The following is an 18911-nucleotide window of genomic DNA, read 5'->3' as shown; positions in this document are numbered from 1 at the left end:
GAAATATATCACTGTTCCTTCACTGTCGCTGGGTCAAAATTCTGGAACACCCTTCCACCAGCACTGTGGACTGCAGCAGTTCAAGAAGCCATTCACCACCACCTCTCAAGGGCAATTAGAAATGGGCAATAAATGTTGACCTAGCCAGCGATGCCCTTATCCTGTAAAATTAATTAAAAAGATCTTTTATATAGCCCCCAACATCAAACCCAGAGCCACACACGTGTGTATAAGCCCCCTAAACTAAACAAGGAGTCACACACATGGACATACAAACTTGAAGAAAAATGGAACCACTGGTGTATGTACAAATCCCAAAACCAATCATGGACTCTCACGTGTATATATAATACTGAAACCAAACATGAAATTACACACACACACACACACACACACACATCCCAAATGAAACACTGTCATACACAAGTATGTACAAACCCAAAGCAAACACAGAGCCGCAGACATCTATAAACAGTGAAACCAAAAATTGGCCTACACAGATATGTACAGCATCCGAAACTAAACAATGAGCTACACACATATCCACAAACTCTAAAACTAAACACTGAGAACATGAAATTATGTGCACGCGCATGCATGCACACACACACACACACACACACACGTGTACAAACCTCAAACAAACAGTGAGCCAAACATGTACTTTAGTAAAAATTCAAACCAAACACTGAAGGGATGCTTATTTAAACATGTTCTAGACAATACAGGGACATGCATCTGTCTAAAGTACTTGTATGCTAATACTGCATAACAGAATCCCAAGGCCCAGGTATTGTTTGTTGTTTGTAAAAGTGATGATGCTTTAAGTTTTTCTGTAGGATCATTCTCTGTAGTTCCTTAAAGAGGCAGTTGGGGCTTGTTAATCAAATGCTTGTAATAAGGGGATCATTAATCGATTTAAAATAATGCATTTGAAGGGCTGAATATACAAATTACAACAATGCGTTGCCTTGGGACAATTAACTGTTTGAGTGACATCCTGAATGGCCTATGGGGGCAACCTTCAGGACAAAGGGGGAGCAAATAAATGCCATATTTCCCTTTCCCTTAGCCTAGAGGCAAGTTGTAATGTCCTAACTTTTGATCAGTCTTATCTTACTCAGCAAAGGCTAGGAAATGAAGCTGGGGCCTTTCTATTGATATACTCTGGTAGCCACATTGATTAGACTTGTACTTACTGGAGTATATAACACTAAGGGTTGGCCAATTGAGGTGTTTAAACTAATCAAAGGATTTGATAGGGTAGATAGAGAGAAACATTTTTCTCTGTTAGGAGGGTCCAGAACAAGGAGGTGGGGGCAGCGTAACCTTAAAATTAGAACAAGTGGTGATGTCAGTAAGTACCTGTACAAAGGGTGGTGAAATTCTGGAACTCTCTCCCTCAAGAAGCTGTTGAGACTAGGTCAATTGAACATTTCAAAACTGAGTTTAATAGATCTTGTTAGGCAAGGCTATTAAGAGATATGGGGTAGAATTTTCAGGTCGGCGTGAAGGCGTAAGCCTGACCCACTCGAGCGTGAAATAGCACAAGCCTGATATCATCCCGTGCTCATGTGATAGTTCAGTCGGCAGGCACGCACAAAATTCGGAAGCACGCTCACTGACAATTAAGAGGACAATTAAGCCAATTAAAGGTGTAATTGTCCTTGATTTTTCGTGGTCCGTCCAACCTCACGGTTGGCGGACGGACGAATCGGCCAGGTGGCCATTGCATTTTTCATGAAACCTCATCCAAGGGCGGGATGAGGTTTCTGCTATTAAATAAAAAAAAAAATCTATGGACAGAATTTTTATAATATATATGTTCAAGTGACTGTTTGTGATGCTTGGCATTTTTGTCCTGATTTTGAACCTTTATTTGATACTTTTGAAGTCTTCAGCTCCCTGAGGCAGCTCTCTGCCTTCAGGGAGCTTTCATTCCATGCTCACGTTAGCACCCGCCCTCCTCCCACCCCCACCCCGGCAGCGCTGAGCATTTCAGCGTGAAATCGCGGTTGGGGGGCCAATCGCGGTTGGTGGTACATTCAGCGGCTGCTCCCGGACCCTCCGATCCCACACACCCGCCGACCTGAAAATTCTGCCCACGGAGTTAAGATACAGATTAGCCATGGTTTAATTGAATAATGGTTGGGAAAGGTTTTACATTTGTGTGTGAATAAGCCCTCAAGAAAGGGGATTGTGCAGGATTAATGGAGACTTCAGTCCTCTATTATTAATGAAATATGCTTCTGTTTCTTCTGTATTTTCAGTTAAGGTGGAACACCCTGTTAAAAGTGAAGTGAGTTCTAGCAGTCACTCAGGACAGTCTTCCCTGGAGCGCACACCAACCAGGCCGGTGGCCACTCAAAAGGTCACGTTTGGGACACATGGAAACTCAGCGTTCCAACCAATCACAGCCAGTTGCAAGATTGTCCCTCAGGGGCAGCTGCCCAGCCCTGCTGATTCTCCGGGGAAATCCTTCCAGCCCATCACCATGAGCTGCAAAATTGTGTCAGGTACCCCTATTCTCAACATTAAGAGGTGAAACACAGTGCGGGAAAGTCTGAAAACCCAGTTTGAATCACATCATGAGGGAGGGGAAAATATGTTATCAAGATTTGTAGAATTAAAAAGGAAAATTTTGGAAAATTCCATGACTGAGACCATCCATCAGCTCTAATGAGGGGAGGCAAGAAAACTCTTTTATAAGATTGACAAAAATAAAGAGAGGAGATACGATTGGGTTATCCTACCAGACATTTCAGCATCTCTTTCTCCTCCACATACTGTTAACCTTGCTGTTTACTTTCAGCAGTCTCATACCCTGATGTTGTCATCAGCTCTTTCGACAAAAATAGAGAAAACATACGGAAAGGTTGGGAATCATGGCAAGATGGGACTACTAGAAAGGATGGAAAATGGACAAGAATGAAGTGTTGGAAAGGATGGAATGTTGTTATGATTAGCTATGTTGGAAAGGATGGTGTAGTTGGAAAGGATGCAAATGATAAGGAAGGAATATTGCAAAGGATGGTATGTGGAAATGGTGGGAATAATGGAAAAGATGGAATGATCAAAAGAAAGATTTGCAATGCCATAGTGCCTTCATGACCTGAGGAAGTTTCAAACCACTTGATGGCCAAATAAATACTTTTGAAGTGTAGGTCAGTGTTAGAATGTAAGGAACACAGCAGCCAATTTGTGCATAACTGAGGTCCTACAATGGAATTTGAGATAGTGACCTGATAATCTATTCTATGATGTTGTTTGAGGGATAACTATTGACCAGGGCACCAAGGTGACACCCTGCTCTTATTGTGGAGTCATAGAATGCATATAGCACAGAGAGAGACCATTCAGCCTATCAAGTGTTGGCTTCTGTAAGAGCAATTTAGCTAACCTACTCATCCACCTATTCCCCTTAGCCCTGTAAATATTTTCCCTTCAGTTGCTTATCCAATTTATTTTGGAAGACCACCATTAAATCCTCCTATACCACCCTTTTAGGCAGTTCATTCCCAATCCTAACTACTTGATGTGTGAAAAAAAAAGGTTTTCCTCATGTCACCTTTGATTCTTTTGCAATTCACCTTAAATTAATGTCCTCTTTTTGCCAGTGGAAACAGTTTCTCTTCATCTACTCAATCTAGACCCCTTGTGATTTTGAACACCTCCATAAATCTCCTCTCAACCTTCTCTTCTCTCAGGAGACCAACCCCAACTCCTCCTATTTAAAGATGTAACTGAAGTCCTTCAACCCTGGAACTATTCTTGCGAATGTTTTCTGCACTTTCTCTAAATCCTTCGCATCCTTCCCACAGTGTGGTGCCCAAATCAGTGTTTTATAAAGGTTCATCATAACTTCTTACTTTTGATCTCTAACTCTCTATTTATAAAACAGGATCTTGTATGCCTTTTTAATCACTTTTTCAACTTCCCCAATACCTTCAATGATTTGTGCACATATACCCCAGGTCTCTCTGCTTCTGCACTCCTTTTGGAATTGTGTCCTTTAGTTTATATTGCCTCTTTTCATTTTTCCGCATAGAATGTACACTTCTCTGCAATATATTTCACCTGCCATGTGACCACCCATTCCACCTGTCTGCCTGTGTCCTAAGTGTATCACCATCCTCCTCTCAGTCTACAATACTTTCAAGTTTTGAGCAATCTACAAATTTTGTAATTGTGCCCCATAAGGCCAAGTCTAAGTCATTAATATACATCAGGAAAAGCAGTGGGCCTAATACTAACCTCTGGAGAACGCCACTGTATACTTTACCCCAGATTGAAAAACAACCATTCACCACTATTCTGTTTTCTGTCACTCAGCCAAATTTGTTTCCAATGTCCCTTTTATTTCATGGGTTCAACTTTGCTGGCAAGTCTATTTTGTGGCACTTTATTATAAACCTTTTAGAAGTCCATATACCTCATTACCCTCATCAACCCTCTCTGTTACCTCATGGAAAAGCTTAATTAAGTTAGTTAATTACAATTTTCCATTAACAAATCTGTGCTGGTTTCCCTTAATTAATCCACGTTTACTGGCTGGTCGTATTTGAAATAATGCCATGGGATCTTTTACATCCACCTGAGAGGGAAAATGGGACCTCAGTTTAACGTTTCACCTATTACGTGGCATCTCTGACAGTGCAAGACTCTCTCAGTCCTGCACTGGAGCGTCAGCCTAAATATTTGTGCTCAAGTATCTGGAGCAAGACTTGAACCCACAACCTTGTGAACCAGAGGTGAGAGTGCTACCAACTAAGCCACACCTGATACACATGACATGATGAGGAACAGGATGGGATTGATGGAAAGGACAGGTGAAAGAATTATGGAAAAACATTAAAGATTGGGTCTGATATAATTGCTGTAATTATTGAAAAATAGGAATAATGGAAAGATTGGATAATGAACAGGTTCATATGGGTGGAAATAATGGAAAAGATGGTTGTTTTGCTCTGTCCTTCACCAGTTGATGCCTAATCCCACTGGTCTATTGGGAGAGCTCAAAATGTGGCTACTGTGAAATAATGAGATCTGTGACGTGAAGTTTGAAATGCTGGTGAGTTCATTAATTGTTTTATATCACTATAGGATCACCAATCTCAACTCCCAGTCACTCTCCTTTGCCACGTACTCCAACCTCTACTCCTGTCCACATGAAGCAAGGATCTTCTGTCTCTGTCATAAGTAACCCCTACATTATTGTGGACAAGCCTGGACAAGTGATTGGAGTGTCATCATCAAACACAGGTATGGACCTGACCAATTGCATTTACACATGCACACCGGTTAAGACTTAGGCTGGACTTTACAGGGGGTTGCACTGCTTGTAAGCAGTCCCAAGAAGATTGAGGATGTACATCAGACCCAGGTAGACTTTAGGCTTTTTGGGCGGGGAGGGCTCAGGTACCCTCGGGAGGGAGGTAAGTTTTGGAGGCCTGGTGAGGAGGCACAAAAAGGCACAACCGTTGGAGGGGGTGGGGTTGGGCGGATGCCCCCAAAGTACACAGGGCACTTCCTGAATGATGTACCGTCCCCCCCCTCTTTCCCACCTTTTCACTAAATTTGTTCAAGAAAAGGCCTTCCCACTCTTTGCCCAGCGTATTATGACAGTAGAAGTGAATTGAGGGTCTTAAAGGCCAATAATTAGCCACTTATGGCCTTCACTAGGCCTAAGGATGGGTGGGCTAGTGGGCACCTTACCCAGTCTCCATATTATGGGGACCAGGTTGGGGGTGGGCGGCAAGGCTAGCCATTCAATATATTTTATGTGCCCCCATACCTGTTCCCCCACCGCACGAAAAACACAGCCGGTGGAGGGGGATGCGGGCTGTAAAATCCATCCCTTAGTGTCAGGCACGTCTCATTGCTTGACCCCAGCTCTTCTTCAAGTCTGTTATTTGATGCCGTAGATTGGTAAAATTGGCAATCCTTTTCATTTTTTATTTGTACCATTGCATTAGCAATAAAGATAAGCCACTTATTAACTGTAACATGTTGAGTATTGCATGCTCAGGGCTTGCTACTGTGTGATCTCAATAATTTGAGAAAAGCTGGCTATCAATGTGAGGAATACCTTGGTGTCAGTACAGATATCTGAGTGGGGGAGTGGGACTGACTGGATTGCTCCGCGGAGAGCTGGCATGGACTTGATGGGTCAAATGGCTCCCTCCTGTGCCGTAAATGACTCTATAACAGCAGCCTTCAGATTTTGACTGCTCCAGAGCTGGATTGAAGCTGATGTGTGAATTGGAGGTGGATAAGGAATGGTGCATTAATGCTGCCTGGTTAGTGGCCACACTGCACTGCAGTGAATGGACCAGTGTGAAATAGTTTGTCGCCTCCACATGCTCACTACACCAGTATGGAAGGTAGAGACTGATTTCTTACTGAGCTGACTGCTGTGCCAGATGCACACAGTCACATGTGCCGTACAGATGATACAGGACTTTAACCCATCTTTACCAGGACACTTATGGCAGAATTTTTGGCCAGGGAGCAAAAAATTGGAATCAAAATATAGTGGTGCTGAAACTCTGCTGTGAGAGACCAACAAATCAAACATCTCCGTCTGGAATCCTTTTCATTGCTGTATTTGCAAAGATATTAACGCATTAATTTTAAACAGTGACATAGTGGTTAGCAAGAGTCTGCATCTTCAAAATAGGATGGAAAAATCAGGTAAGTGGAGCTGAAGAGAAAATTATCAAAGATAAAATTATTTAAGGCAAATTAACACTGCTAGTTATTTCTTTGGGACTCCCACCTGAATATACGGATGTAGCTATTTATTTATAGGCAGATCTCACTGATATAACGTTAGCTCAGGTCGTGGATTTAACAGGGATCTATTCATAAGTTATTTAAAGATTTTGCAAATAAAATTTCAACTCTCAGTTTTCCCGGTGGTTTTTCAAATTCACGCTGATTTATTTATTTGTTTCATTTGAAGGAGGGAGCCCCACAGCAAAGCAGACAGGTGTCTCACAAGGTGCACGTTCGCCCATCCCAAAAATCCACGGCAGCAGCTTCATCGCAACAACTGTGAAGGTAAGGGTTTTCCTACCCTGTTGAAACTGGCTTTGTTACCGAGTGGGGACACCAACTACTCTGGATCTTCTCTCTCGTCACAGAATGGCAGAGGCAGTGTAGGTTATAGACACTTCCCTGGAACCACTTCTTTCATCATGCTGCAAATCAGCAGTTTACTAAACCGACTTAGAGGCCTGACCTAGGGACGGTTAGCAATGGCTGAGCACTGTGGCTGACCAGAGAGCAGAGAAGGAACCCTGGTAACTCCAGACTTTGGGAAAGAAAAACTTCATCCTAGCCCCTCCTGGAGTTGCACAGCCAGAACCTGTTTAAAAATTTTGAATGGTTTTGTCCACTCAAGGGGACAGTTGATAACCAGAGAGCACAAATTTAAGTTGATTGGCAAAACAACCAGAGAGGAAGTGAGGATTTTTTTTTCATGCAGTGAGTTGTTATAGTCTGGACTGCACTATATGATAGGGTCATGGAAGTAGATTCAGTAATCATCTACAAAAGGGAATTGGATTAATACTTGGAAAGGGAAAAAATTGCAGAGCTGTGGGGAAAAGGGCAGGTGAATTGGATGGCTCTTCCAAAGAGCTGGCACAGGCACAATGGGCACAATGGCTCCCTTCTGTGTTTATTGATTCTAGCAACTGGATATCACTGTCTGTAGTGTTTGGAAATGCTAGCCTGCACACTAGAAATCACACAGCACACATATAGCTCAACAGATATTGGAAATCGCTGCCTATACACAGCACTGGAGGTGGCTGTATATAGATTAATCAGAGATAGATCACTGTCTGCAGAGGACTTTCTAGTCTTGCATAGTTGTTGTTGTCCTGTATTGTGAATGAGCGCTGAATCTGAGGTGATGTTAATGCCCAGTGCATGTCTCTGGTATTTAAATGAGCTGAACTGAAAAAAACAGCCAAGTTCAGACAAAGGTCAGATAAAAAAATAATTAACGTTTATTTAGTGCCTTTCATTCCCTAAAAGTGCCCAGGCTAATTCACAGCTAATTAACGACTTTTGAAGTGTAGGCAAATTTGGCAGCATATTTGACTGCATGGACAGTACACCTGTGCTTCATCCTGTATTTGCACCCACCCTTCCCAGCATGGGTCGCTGAGTAGCAATTGAGAAGGAGAATTTTGACTGATTTTTCCACTGTAAGCCTGAAGCAGAATTTGCGTCTTTCATAACCTCAGGACACCCCAAAGCACTTCACAATCAATGAAATACTTTAGGAATGTAGACATTGCTTTAAAGCAGGGAAATTTATGCACAGCATGCTCCCACAAATAGCAGTGAGGGAAATAATCAGATAATCTGTCTGAGTGACATTGATTGAGAGATGTTGTAAAGAAAGGGAAAAGAACGAATGAACAAACAAAATTGCATTTCCGTGGCACCTTTCATGACCTCAGCAAGTCACAAAGTACTTTATAGCCAATTGAGTACTTTTGAAGGATTTCAATGTTCTAGAGAAATATTGGCCAGCACATTGGGAAACCCCTATGCTGCTCTTCAAACACAGCCCCCAACTTTAAAATACCCACGTAAGCAACATGAAGAGTCATACGGACTCGAAATGTTAACTGTATTCCTCTCCGCAGATGCTGTCAGACCTGCTGAGTTTTCCCAGCTATTTTTGTCTTTGTTTCAGATTTCCAGCATCTGCAGTTTTTTGCTTTTATATTATGCAATTGTTTATATCGGCCAAAAAGCAATAATCATTGACCATTTGTGTTAGTGCCAATTTCAAAGCTGCAGTTTTGGCATCTTAAATGACAGAAACAGCAGTGTTTACTCACTAGTTCACACCTTGTTGAGGTGCACTGAATACAAGAAGGAAGAGAAATAGATGTTAAAAGCAAAATACTGCAGATGCTGGAAATCTAAAATAAAACAGCTGGAAATATGCAGCAGGTCAGGTAGCATCTGTGGAGAGAGAAAGAAAGTTAAAGTTTCAGATCTCTTTTCAGAAAAATAGCACCTGGCTAGTGCGCACTGAATATAATTGAGTTTTATTGAGGTAGACACCAATACCTTTAAGCTATGACAGCTTTGATGAGTGAGAAACAGGGAAGAATCTTGACTCCATTCTCTCTCCCCTTGTCCAGTCTCTTCCCACCTACATCCGCGATTCCACTCTCACCCTACATCATATCAACAATTTCCAGTTCCCTGGCCCCAACCACCTCCTCTTCACCATGGACTTCCAATCCCTCTACACCTCCATCCCCCACCGGGATGGTCAGAGGGCCCTTAGCTTCTTCCTCGAACAGAGGCCCGAACAATCCCCATCCACCACTACTCTCCTCCGTCTGGCTGAACTTGTTCTCACACTGAACAATTTCTCCTTTAACTCCTCTCACTTCCTCCAAATAAAAGGTGTGGCTACGGGTACCTGCATGGGCCCCAGTTATGCCTGTTTCTTTATGGGGTATGTGGAACATTCCTTGTTCCAGTCCTACTCTGGCCCCCTCCCACAACTCTTTCTCCGGTACATCAATGACTGCTTCGGTGCCGCTTCATGCTCTCGTCTGGATCTGGAAAAATTTATTAATTTTGCTTCCAATTTCCACCCCTCCATCATTTTCACATGGTCCATCACTGACACTTCCCTTCCCTTCCTTGACCTCTCAGTCTCAATTTCTGGTGATAGACTGTCCACTAATATTCATTACAAGCCTACCGACTCCCACAGCTACCTCGACTACAGCTCCTCACACCCCGCTTCCTGTAAAGACTCCATCCCATTCTCTCAGTTCCTTCGCCTCCATCGCATCTGTTCTGATGATGCCACTTTCCAAAACAGATCCTCTGACATGTCTTCCTTCTTCCTTAACCGAGGTTTTCCACCCACGGTGGTTGACAGGGCCCTCAACCGTGTCCGGCCCATCTCCCATGCATCCGCCCTCACACCTTCCCCTCCCTCCCAGAACCATGATAGGGTGCCCCTTGTCCTCACTTATCACCCCACCAGCCTCCGTGTTCAAAGGATCATCCTCCGCCATTTCCGCCAACTCCAGCATGATGCCACCACCAAACACATCTTCCCTTCACCCCCCCCTCCCCCGGCGGCTTTCCGCAGGGATCGTTCCCTCCGGGACACCCTGGTCCACACCTCCATCGCCCCCTACACCTCAACCCCCTCCCACGGCACCTTCCCATGCAACCTCAGAAAGTGCAACACCTGCCCCTTTACTTACCCTCTCCTCAACGTCCAAGGGCCCAAACGCTCCTTTCAAGTGAAACAGTGCTTCACTTGCACTTCCCTCAATTTAGTCTACTGCATTCGTTGCTCCCAATGCGGTTTCCTCTACATTGGAGAGACCAAATACAGATTGGGTGACAGCTTTGCGGAACACCTTCGGTCTGTCCACAAGCATGACCCAGACCTCCCTGTCGCTTGCCATTTCAACACACCACCCTGCTCTCGCGCCCACATGTCCGTCCTTGGCCTGCTGCAATGTTCCAGTGAAGCTCAACGCAAACTGGAGGAACAGCACCTCATCTTCCGACTAGGCACTTTAGAGTCTTCCGGACTTAATATTGAGTTCAACAATTTCAGATCATGAACTCTCTCCTTCATCCCCACCCCCTTTCCGATCCCCCTTTTCCCAATAATTTATAATTTTTTTACAAATATTTTTTTCTTTTCACTTCTGTTTTTAAATTTATTTCGATCTATTGTTTCATCTCCACCTTTTAGCCCATTTCGATCCCTTCCCCCCACCCCCACTAGGGCCATCTACCTCTAGCTTGTCCTGCTTGCTACCCTTAATGTCCCCATTAGCGCACCCTTTAGATAATATCACCACCGTCAACACCGATTTGTCCTTTTGTCTATGACATCTTTGGCAGTCTCTTCTTGGCCTCCACCGATCACTGGCCCCCTATCGAGCTCTACCTGTCCCACCCCCGTCTACCAGCTTATATTTCATTTCATTTCTATATGTCTTAGTTCTGATGAAGGGTCATACAGACTCGAAACGTCAACTGTATCCCTCTCCACAGATGCTGTCAGACCTGCTGAGTTTTTCCAGGTATTTTTGTTTTTGTTCAAGAATTTTACGTTCCCCACCACTGGCAGGTTTGTAGATGGTGGGGGTGGGGGGTGATCGTAAAGTTCTTATGTGGGCCCTCCTACTGGGTTCCCGCCCACCTCTGCACAATTTTACGCTGGATCAGGCCCGCCCTTGCCTCAATTGAGGCCCTTAAGTGGCCAATTATTTACCACGTAAGGGCTGTTTCCCACCCAGCCTCAATTTTCAAGCTGGTGGGAGGAGTCCAGTGGCAGGGGGGACGCCTGAAAATTGACCCTGTTCAGGCTTCAGGTGGGAAGGAGCCTCCATCAGCAGCCTCCTTTTAGCATCGGGCGCGCTCTCCCTTTGGGTTTTAACCCTGCAAGGACTCTCTCCCCTCCAGCCTCTCCACCGATGCCCTAAACCCCCTCCGCTCACCCCCCCACAGGCCCCCCCCCCCAATCTCTGGAGCAGCTAGTATGGGCAGGGATGCGTTTGCTGCCGACTCCTCCCTGGCGGGAAGGGAATCTCCACCATCTGAAATATCCTGGCAATAGAGTTTGTAGCCAGTTGTGCTGAAACAATGTTCAATGTATTTCATTCAATGTGTTATAACTAGAAGACAGCTAGTTTATTTTACAGCAAATTATGGGGTCATTACAGCAGTAACTGACCGACATTGGCTACCAATCTGGCAAGACTTTGATTTAAAAACTTTCATCTTTGTTTTCAAATTGCTCCATCGTCTCATCCCTCTGTAACTCTGCAACCTCCTCCTGCCTTACAACCATCCAGACAACTCCGCGCATCTCCAGTTCGGGTCTCTTGAACATCCCTGATTTTCTTTGTTCTACCATTGGCGGTGGTGCCTTCAACTAAGGAGGCCCTAAGCTTTGGAACACGCTCTCTAATCCTCTCCGCTTTCTACCTCTCCTCCTTTAAGTCACTCCTTACAACCTGCCTCTTTGACCAAACTTTTGATCACCTATCCAAATATCCTTTTTATGTGGCTTGACATCAAATTTTGTTTTGGTACCCTTCCTGTGAAGTGCCTTAGAAGGTTAACTAAGTTAAAGGTGCTGTATAAAGACACGTTGTTTGTTACCCAGCAGTCGTAATTTTAGTTCAACCAGAGACAAAAATAATTTTTCATGCTTTTTATTTTATGTTTTTAACAACTATCTAAACAGAAACTACTTAATTTCAGGAATAGCAGCATCTACAAACTCTTAAAACTGGACAAAGAATTGGGCAGATAAAACCCTTTTTAATTCATAACATAAAAAGAACAATTGTTTTGACCCAACAGATCAAAAAGTCAAGGCACTTCGCACAAAACAAAATTAAAGCTCTTGATTGAAATTAATTTGAAATTAACGCTCCCGCATTATACCGGTTATTATGTTTGGAGGGAAAATCACCCTCGTGTTTAATTCCATGGGATCTTTTATATCCATCTGAGAGGGTAGATGGGCTCTTGGTTGAATGTCTCATCCAAAGGTTGGGCACCTCTGATAGCACAGCACTCCCTCAGTGCTGCATTCAACTGGCAGCCTAGATTATGTGCACAGCGCCCTGGGGTTGGATTTGAACCCACAGCATTCTGAATCCGTGATGAGAATGACATGCCTGATCCAAAGCCAACACTGGAGTTGCTGGGGCCAATTGTGCTGCCCTGACCACCATCCCAGCGAACCTAGGAGTGTCTTCTCTACCGTTGACCTTTGGATGGATAAACTCATGTACAGTGATCAGGGAAGCCTGCTGAAGACATTTAAAAGCTATAGGGACACTGATTCTCAGATGTGACATGGGGATGGTATACTGCTTGGGTGGGAAATGCTAGGTTACTTTCGCTACTGATGAAGACCCAGGTTTCTTGCGTTAGAATGCAGGTGTGTTGGGAATAGGTAACCTTTTAGATTAATTTTTTCCATCCTTTCACCACTTATTGCACCAAGGCAACTTTTCTTGGCTAAAACGGCCAGCAGATGACCTCTTCACCACCGATAGCCATTGCAACTCTTCAGTTTGCAGCTGGGAAAATGCATGTGACCTTCATTGGTCTCGTCAGATGGGAGGCAGGTTACCGCTACATGTATAGCACAGGAACATGAGAATTTTTAGAAACAGGAAAAGACTATTTGACCAGAAAACCTTGCCTTTCTCTACGGATTGACAAAGTCATGAAAATATGATGTATTTGTTATAAATACTTGAATTAAAACGGTCTCTTATACTGAAAGACTTATACCTCAATAGTCATATTCTGTTTCAAATATCCTGTTATAAAAAAATGGTTCCTGGACTGTTACTAACTCCCTTTTAATTGTTCCCTCTGCTTTGAGTTTTTTTCTAGAAGCAAAAGTATACAAAGCACATCAGTGACAGAGCATACCCAGGCATTAATTCAGGGCACTTTACACATGTCAGTTAACCCAGTTCCCTCACACTTTAGGACTCAGTAATTGGGTATCATGATTGTGTAAATGTTATTCATGATTGACTCCTTTTTAATGGCAAGATGGAAACAGAAATAAAGCAGTGGATCTGAAAGCTGATATTAAATTCTGCCATTTGATCTGTTCTGTTCGTGCCAGCAGCAGACAACAACTTGTATTTATAAAAAACCTCTAATGTGAAGTAATGCCTCAAGGCAGTTCATTGATGTTTAGCAGACAAAGATGAATGCCAAGTTAAAGAAATAGATATTAGGAAGGGTGATGTCAGTTTTAATGAACGCCTTAAAGGGCAAGAGGAAAGTATAGAGTTGGAGGGATCTAGCGAGGAGATTTGGAGCACAGAGCCCAGATGGCTAAAGGCATGGCTGCCAATGGAGTGGAAGGGTGCGCAGAGGGAGGGGGAGATGTACTTATTGCAAGAGTTAGAGGAATAGAGAGCTGCCAGGGAAATGGCAAAATCATGAAAGGATGAGAATTCTAAATTGGAGAGACCAAAATCCAATGTAGGCCAGGAGTGATGAGTGAGTGGAACCTCGTGTGGGAGAGGACAAAGGCAATAAGTTTTTGGATGACCTGAGGGTGGAAGGATGGGAGGTAGACAAAGAGCATTGGAACATTTGAGTCTGATGATGATAAAGGCACCACATAAAACTACCCCTGTTGTTATGGGTTAGGGGGTTAAAGAGCCAGGATGTTTATATTCTGCACCATGTACTTTGAAGTTTGGCTTTTTCTCCCCATATATTACACACACAACCTGTACAATTTATGGTGCATTCAGTCGATTTTAGTGACCTGGCCTTCCTATCTTAGTTAGAAAAAAAAATCACTATTTAGATTAAACGTGGTTTTGCAAAACGAGTGGAATCAGTCCAATTTTCAGTATGATTTATTTACTTCTTAAGTTGAATTTTCATTGTTGCCTCTCAAAGGCCTTGAGTCTGCTTCCCAGTGTCACCGTTGGCTTCGGATGTGGTATGAACACTGTTTTAATATAGATTTGATGTTTCAGTTCTGAAGGGACTGACAGACAAAGATGAATTGTCCAGCATTGTCCAGCATTGCTGAAGCCCTCTATCTATGCTGAATCCTAGTAGTGCAGGATCAGCTGTTCTCTATGAGAGGGGTATGGATTGACGATGCATCTTTTGTGCTTTTCATTTTAGCAGGAAGATGCACTTTTTGCAGCCATGCCCCCTCTGTGTCCCATTGGAAGCCATCCCAAGGTCCAGAGTCCTAAACCTGTGACTGGGGGTCTCGGTGCCTTCACCAAGGTAAGAATTGGGAATCACCTGCTTCAGACAACTTTTCACTGGAGGTGTTGAAGGCTACAATTAAAATCCTGTTTTCATTTACAGATCTTTTTAATGTGGATATCTAATGTGAGTGCAATGGCCCTAGAGTTTGTTTGCTTTTCAGTTAACCCGAACTGTTTTAGCATGGTCCTGTGCTGTGTATTAGTTGGGTAACAGGTGATTCATTGCATGGTGGTCTCCTTTTTATAGAGTGAGAGAAAATTAGAGAATCTCTTACCCCAGTCCTCACTCAGGACAAGCCTCAGCTGCATGGCCAAGTCTCATGCTACTTATGGCCCAGGTTATGCCCAGCCTAAGCCCAGGGTAAGCCTGGTTCAGGCCAGGACTCGATCACAGTTGTGACTGGCAGAGACCCTGGTGAAATTCATGTGCACTGCAAGGAGACCGAAGAGAAAAGAACTTTTTTTTTCTTACACATTCCTACTAAGGAGATTTTAATGCTGAGAACCATGGGACTAGAGCAAACACTTTCTAGATGCTGATCAGTAACCAGAGTGTGGAATTTCATGAACCTCAGGTGGTTTCCAAATATGTGAATTTAAAATTTAAGTGACACAAAGATGTGCACTTGTTGTTTTTAGCCAAGATAATAATATTCCATGTTATGGTAAAATGGTGTCCAGCACGTAATCCCTGACCATCCTTTCCTTGGCTCCCTCAGTACTAGTTGTGTTCAAGTCTCTGGAATGGGACTTGAACCTACAACCTTCTGACTTGGGCAGGACTGCTACACGCTGAGCCATGACTGACATGTGAAGATGGAGTTGCATGGGGCTGGATTTTATGGAACGTTGTGGTTCCTGTGTTTCCCCGCCCCCAGTTAAAAGGTTGGTGGAGAGGGAGCCTGCCCATTATTGTGACAGCTGCTGTACAGCATTTTAATACTGGGGACAGCATTAATCGCTTTAACATGAGACTTCTGCTCTTACCTCGATAGGAAGGCCTGCCTTAGAGAGCTGCCAGCACAGCAGTCTGAGATTGGGGAACATGATAGTCAGAAACAAGGTGTGGAGCATATACTGGAAGCAAAGCAGTCAGGCGCTGTGGACGGAGGGGTCAGGCGCTGTGGACGGAGGGGTCAGGCGCTGTGGACGGAGGGGTCAGGCGCTGTGGACGGAGGGGTCAGGCGCTGTGGACGGAGGGGTCAGGCGCTGTGGACGGAGGGGTCAGGCGCTGGGGACGGAGGGGTCAGGCGCTATGGAGGGAGGGGTCAGGCGCTGGGGACGGAGGGGTCAGGCGCTGGGGACGGAGGGGTCAGGCGCTGGGGACGGAGGGGTCAGGCGCTGGGGACGGAGGGGTCAGGCGCTGGGGACGGAGGGGTCAGGCGCTGGGGACGGAGGGGTCAGGCGCTGGGGACGGAGGTGTCAGGGGCTGGGGACGGAGGGGTCAGGCGCTGGGGACAGAGGGGTCAGACATTGAGAGGGAGGAAAGAATGAACGGTTAAACACTGGGGGGGTGGGGGGAGCGGTCAGACGAGTGGGGGCAAGTGAGCGGTCAGACTGAGGATGGGTGGGCGGACAGACACTGGGGCTGTGAGCAGTCAGAGACTGGTTGGTGGAGCGGACAAGTATTTGCACATATGCACCCACTCTCAAACCTCCACATCCAAAGAGCTGTGTTCTCAGTTACAAGGGACGGATCTTTTTTAGGCATTCACTGCTGATATGGATCTTTCTTTAGCACCTAATGTGCATATGTCGTGGCCAGCCATGTACTGAGGAGCAGGCTGTCAAGGCAGGACAGGGTTGTGGTTGTGGTTGTTAGAGGTCAGTCATCTCAGCTCCAGGACATCACTGCAGGAGTACCTCAGGGTAGTGTCCTCGGCCCAACTATCTTCAGCTGCTTCATCGATGAATTTCCTTCGATCATAAGGTCAGAAGTGGGGATGTTCACTGATGATTGCACAATGTTCAGCACCATTCGCAACTCCTCAGATACTGAAACGGTCCATGTCCAAATGCAGCAAGACCTGGATAATATCCAGGCTTGGGCTGACAAATGGCAAGTAACATTCGCGCCACACAAGTGCCAGACAATGACCATCTCCAACAAGAAAGAATCCAACCATTGCCCCTTGATGTTCAGTGGTATTACCATCACTGAATCCCTCACTATCAACATCCTGGGGGTTACCATTGACCAGAAACTGAACTGGACCATCAATATAAATACTGTGGCTACAAGAGCAGGTCAGAGGCTAGGAATTGTGCGACAATTAACCCACCTCCTGGCTCCCCAAAGCCTGTCCACCATCTACAAGGCACAAGTCAGGAGTGTGATGGAATATTCCCACTTGCCTGGATGAGTGCAGCTCTCACAACACTCAAGAAGCTTGACACTGTCCAGGACAAAGCAGCCTGCTCGATTGGCACCACATCCACAAACATTCACTCCCTCCACCACCGACACACAGTAGCAGCAGTGTGTACCATCTACAAGATGCACTGCAGGAATTCACCAAGTCTCCTTAGACAGCACCTTCCAAACCCACAACCACTACCATCTAGAAGGACAAGGGCAGCAGCTAGGTGGGAACACCACCACCTGGAAATTCTCCTCCAAGTCACACACCATCCTGACTTGGAAATATATCGCTGTTCCTTCACTGTCACTGGGTCAAAATCCTGGAACTCCCTAACAGCACTGTGGGTGTACCTACACCACATGGACTGCAGTGGTTCAAGAAGGCAGCTCACCACCGCCTTCTCAAGGGCAACTAGGGATGGGCAATACATCCTGTGAATGAAAAAAAAGGAGGAAGTGGCTTATTGAAGCGTTGTGGCTGACATTTTCCCGATTGAATAAAAGAATGGATGCTGCAGATCTGAAATAAAAACAGCTGGAAACTTTCAGCAGGTCAGGGCAGCATCTGTGGAGAGAACAGACTAGTTAATGTTTCAGATAGGAATCTTTCATTAGAACTGGAAGTTAGCACAAATTAACACATTTAAAAAGGAAAAGAACAAAGAGGGTAGAACATGTATACATTATGCTGCACACACGCTGATACATTTGGATACTCTGGCACACACTCTGACTTACATGCACTCTCTTCGCAGACACCCTGGCACATGCACACTTTCACAAACACGCACGTGTACACACACACACACGTACACACACACGCATACACACACACACAATTGCAAATGTGAGAGAAGGAATAGAATGAAATCCCCATTCCCATTGGAGGTTACAGTTATGCAATTCCTCTAGTGGAAGGGATAAAATCTGCCCCTGTGTATACCCATAAAATCTATTTTCATTGCAATTGTGTCTAGAGGTCTGGTAGTGCATATAAAGATACTGACCATAGTGCTCCAGCAGTGCTGAAGATATTAAATATTCCAATTTTGTTAAATTCCACCTCTGTTACAACAGAGTGACAGTGAGAGCCATGGGTAGCTCGTGAAATTCTCCGAGCTCAAGCAACAAAACCCTGCTCTGTAATATGTGAGATGCGTGGATCCCCTCCCCCCTCTGATTGGAGTAACGTGTTTAGACCCTCTCACCCGCTCTATACAGAGATATATGTCCGGGTCCCCTCCCTCACTCTGTACGGTGCAGTGTCCAGATCCCCTCCCTCACTCTGTACGGTGCAGTGTCCAGATCCACTCCCTCACTCTATACGGGGAGAAGTGTCCAGGTCCCCTCCCTCACTCTGTACGGTGAGAAGTGTCCAGATCCCCTCCCTCATTCTGTACGGGGAGAAGTGTCCAGATCCCCTCCCTCACACTGTACGGTGCAGTGTCCAGATCCCCTCCCTCACTCTGTACGGGGAGAAATGTCCAGGTCCCCTCCCTCACTCTGTACGGTGAGAAGTGTCCAGATCCCCTCCCTCACACTGTACGGTGCAGTGTCCAGAACCCCACCCTCACTCTGTACGGTGCAGTATCCAGATCCCCTCCCTCACTATGTACGGTGCAGTGTCCAGATCCCCTCCCTAGCTCTGTACGGTGCAGTGTCCAGATCCCCTCCCTCACTCTGTACGGTGCAGTGTCCAGATCCCCTCCCTCACTCTGTACGGTGAGAAGTGTCCGGATCCCCTCCCT

At 45.1% G+C, this 18911-nt stretch overlaps 1 protein-coding gene across 1 annotated transcript in view; it reads left to right on the top strand.

Moving 5' to 3' along the window:
* yeats2 (YEATS domain containing 2) overlaps nucleotides 1–14868 on the top strand; it is a 45564-nt gene extending 30696 nt beyond the window's left edge. The window contains exons 11-14 of the mRNA XM_078564632.1: nucleotides 2271–2516; nucleotides 5104–5262; nucleotides 6965–7062; nucleotides 14710–14868. Coding sequence (XP_078420758.1) covers nucleotides 2271–2516; nucleotides 5104–5262; nucleotides 6965–7062; nucleotides 14710–14868 — 662 coding nt within the window. The remainder of the gene's footprint in view (nucleotides 1–2270; nucleotides 2517–5103; nucleotides 5263–6964; nucleotides 7063–14709) is intronic.
* The last annotated feature ends 4043 nt before the right edge of the window (nucleotides 14869–18911 follow it).

The sequence above is a fragment of the Cetorhinus maximus genome, chromosome 19, assembly GCF_964194155.1.
Source record: "Cetorhinus maximus chromosome 19, sCetMax3.hap1.1, whole genome shotgun sequence".
Taxonomy (NCBI): Eukaryota; Metazoa; Chordata; class Chondrichthyes; order Lamniformes; family Cetorhinidae; genus Cetorhinus; species Cetorhinus maximus.
The sequence above is the reverse complement of the archived record's forward strand: the minus strand, read 5'-3'. Positions and strand labels throughout refer to the sequence as shown.